Raw genomic sequence first — 3,691 nt, forward strand, 5'->3', positions numbered from 1 at the left:
CAAGGTCAAGTAAAACAAACTCCATTTAAGTAAAGTGCATAAATATCCACCATTTTTGTTTGCTGAATGAGGATGGATGTAATCATCTCCTGAAACACTTTCTGTTTTGATGCCTAGGCAAGATATTCAAGAAAAAAAGAATATGTGCATGTTTGTTTCTCTGTTTTTCTTTTATTTTTTTTTAAACATTATCATATTCTGAGCCATATTTCTCAGCAGACATTCCACTGACAGGAAGGAGGTATACTGTGCTAAGACATCTGCCAAGCAAGTGAAGCAGTGCACTTCTCAGAAAGTGTTACATAAAGCACAAGATAGAAAGCTATTGTATTTGCTTTGTTGTGCTGTAAACAACATTTACCTTATTCCAAGGCAAATTTATGTTAAAACCTTTGCCTTTTCCCAGACCCACAGCATCATAATCAGACTCTCTGAGTGATGGCCAGAATTCCTGATGTTCATAGCGATGCCAGGAAAAATACAAAACACTGAAAGATACAAGAAACAAATCCAACTTGACAAAAAGATTCTGAAAACTGACTTCATATCCTGAACCTGGTGGCTGTATTGACTAAAAGCATGAAATTAGAATCGTCCTTTCCCCTTAATTCTCTTAATGGACTTGGACTGTGAAACTTGGTACAGAGGTCCTATGCCTAGGACAACTGCTAAAAAATTATTGTATGCATGCAATCCCTTCACGTCAAAGACAAGGCATTTTCAGAAGAGCAGACTTCTTTCTAGAATCTAATTCTGTGGCTTCTCAGAAAACAATGTGTTTTATCCAACTACTACTTGAATACTTGAACTGAGAGGTTCCTGAATAGACAGTATAGAGATATTATCTGAATACTGTCACAGAGGGATCTTTACTGGCAAACTGAGGTAGTCATATTGCTCACTTTGTTACTCTTTACAGAAGGTTAGATTTACATATTTCTTTTTGTTAGAATTTTCCCTCTATTTGATAACAAGTAAAAACAGAGTGACTAAAATAGCAAGGAGAATGTTTCGTGTTTTCCAAGATACTAGTTTTAGAAAGTTAAGAAATCTTATTCATTACAGAGGAAAGCAATAGTTAGCTAGCTAACATAAAAAAATAAATAAAATATCCTTCAAACCTTGGATCCTCTTCAAATATATATTGAGTTCCTTGCCCGTGGTGCACATCCCAGTCAACAATTAGGATTCTACAGAGACCAGTAAAAGAAAACATTCAGCGGAAGAACCGCAGCATCTTAATCTAAATAAGGTACAGATGAGTAATATTTTTCTGTCCCAAGAGTTACATGACACCCAGAAAGCTCTAGACGTTAATCTAAAACAGTACAACATCAAACAGTTATCTAAATGCTGTACTTGCACGTGATAAGCTTCTCTAGGGTCAACCATGCACTTACCTCTGTAGACCGTATTTCAATTTTGCATATTCTGCTGCAATAGCAACATTGTTGAACAAACAGAACCCATTAGCTGCATTTCTCTGGCTGTGGTGACCTGGAGGTCTAAAACAAAGTTTTATATGGTTACCTACAACAAAGGAAATTTTGGGGAGAAGTGAAGACTTTCTCACATATTTTCTTACCTTACTAATGCCATTCCATTGCACACTTTTCCTGACATCACAGCGTCCACCAGCTGCAAAGTTGCTCCTACTGCTAGTCTGGCACAGCGATAAGTGTTCTGAAAAAGAGAATCTCTTAGTTGTGTCCTGGTTTCGGCTGGGATAGAGTTAATTTTCTTCCCAGTAGCTGGTACAGTGCTGTGTGTTGGATTTAGGGTGAGAATAATGATAACACACCGATGTTTTAGTTGTTGCTACGCAGTGCTTACACCAGTCAAGGACTTTTCAGCTTCCCATGCTCTACCGACTGAGAAGGCTGGAGGTGCACAAGAAGCTGGGAGGGGGCACAGCCAGGACAGCTGACCCAAACTGGCCAAAGGGACATTCCATACCATGTGACGTCATGCTCAGTACATAAACTGGGGAAAAGCTGGCCGGGGGGCCGCTGCTTGGGGACTGGCTGGGCATCAGTCAGCAGGTCGTGAGCAATTGCTTCGTGCATCACTTGCTTTCTATATTTGATTATTATTGTTGTTATTATTATCACTATTTTATTTTATTTCAGTTATTAAACTCTTCTTATCTCAACCCATGTGTTTTCTCACTTTTACTCTTCTGATTCTCTCCCCTATCCCACCAGGTGGGAGTGAGCGAGTGGCTGTCTGGTACTTAGTTGCTGGCTGGGGATAAACCGTGACAAGTTGCTATCAATCACTCATCAGCTTGTTTTAAACTAATCACACATGACATGCTTTTGCACCCCAACAGCAAATTGTCTTGACGTAAGTTTACCCTACTGAGGTTGTAAGCAGATAGGTGAAAGCAGAATTTTACAACACAAATTCCAATGTGCCTTCTACTAGGTTTACCTGTGATCACCATATCCTTTATAAAGATGTTCTCTCTGGAGCAGTTAAGAAACATGAGATGGACATATTGAACTGACTAGTAGAATAACATGGCATCTTTGAAAATAAGGAATGGAACCTTACAGAAACAAAACACAGAAGACTTCACCTCCATTACCTGGCACAACATTTAAGAGTGACTGTTACCAAAATGTGATTTGCAGGTCACTAATGGTCTACAGTGACATTAAGTGACAAAAACAGAGCTCAAATTTGAGTAGTGTGTTATATTGGCATGATGCAATTACAGAATAGATGACAGGACACTTAACCAATTTAAATTACAGCATTACACTAAACTTGAAACAGATAACAATAATGTCATAAATATATGTAAGTCTACTTAAATAGCAGAAAATGTATTGCTAATTTTCCCCTACTTAGAAAAGTGCCACTCAGATGCAAACCCACAAATACTTGTAACTCCCAATAGAGGAAGGAGTTTAACTTACACACCGGATGAAAGAAAAAAGCATCATAATTTCCAGAGACTCTTTTCAGTTCCTCTTCATTCATTGTCTGGGTGCTTTTCGCCACTTCCAAGTGTTCTGAACTGCAGAGGAGAGAGAGATTAACACAACGCTTAACTAAGCAAATACACCTATGAAGGTTTTTTTAAATGCAAAATGTAATTAAAAGTAACAATATATGTTAAAAGAGGCTTTCTGTGAGACTTCACAAGTCCAACAGGTACTCTGGAATGCTAGTTACAGGATACAGTGAAAAAAATAAGAAGTGCTATGAGAGCAAAGGTTCTTGGATGTCTTAAGAATACGACATTCTTCTCCCTTTTGCAGTGGCAAAAGCAATTAGTCTTGCTTTCAAAAAAAGGCTCTTTGTTCATCATGCAACAATCTATTTTACAATCCACACTACATATAGATACCATATCAACAAGAACTAAATTAGGATTCTGACAGTCATCAGAGTCTGAATTACAGAATCATAGAATTTTCACCACCCTCAGCGTAAAAAATTTCTTCCTTATATCTAGTCTGTATCTACCCCCCTTTAGTTTAAAGCCATTGCCCCTCATCCTGTCGCAACAGGCCCTGCTAAAAAGTCTGTCCCCATCTTTTTTATAAGCCCCGTTTAAGTACTGATAGGCTGCAATAAGGTCTCCCCAAAGCCTTCTCCTCTCCAGGCTGAACAACCCCAACTCTCTCAGCCTTTCTTCATAGGAGAGGTGTTCCATCCCCCTGATCATTTTCGTGGCCCT

The 3,691-nt window shown here is 38.6% G+C and overlaps 1 protein-coding gene across 1 annotated transcript in view; it reads right to left on the reverse strand.

Moving 5' to 3' along the window:
* Window positions 1-3,691, reverse strand: part of HDAC10 (histone deacetylase 10) — a 20,188-nt gene that overhangs the window by 12,289 nt on the left and 4,208 nt on the right. Inside the window, exons 3-7 of the mRNA XM_009332017.1 lie at window positions 2,929-3,025; window positions 1,586-1,683; window positions 1,401-1,505; window positions 1,122-1,190; window positions 362-488 (exon numbers count right to left, since the gene is read on the reverse strand). Coding sequence (XP_009330292.1) covers window positions 362-488; window positions 1,122-1,190; window positions 1,401-1,505; window positions 1,586-1,683; window positions 2,929-3,025 — 496 coding nt within the window. The remainder of the gene's footprint in view (window positions 1-361; window positions 489-1,121; window positions 1,191-1,400; window positions 1,506-1,585; window positions 1,684-2,928; window positions 3,026-3,691) is intronic.

This window comes from Pygoscelis adeliae, unplaced genomic scaffold (assembly GCF_000699105.1).
Source record: "Pygoscelis adeliae isolate BGI_AS28 unplaced genomic scaffold, ASM69910v1 Scaffold49, whole genome shotgun sequence".
In the NCBI taxonomy this organism is placed as follows: Eukaryota; Metazoa; Chordata; class Aves; order Sphenisciformes; family Spheniscidae; genus Pygoscelis; species Pygoscelis adeliae.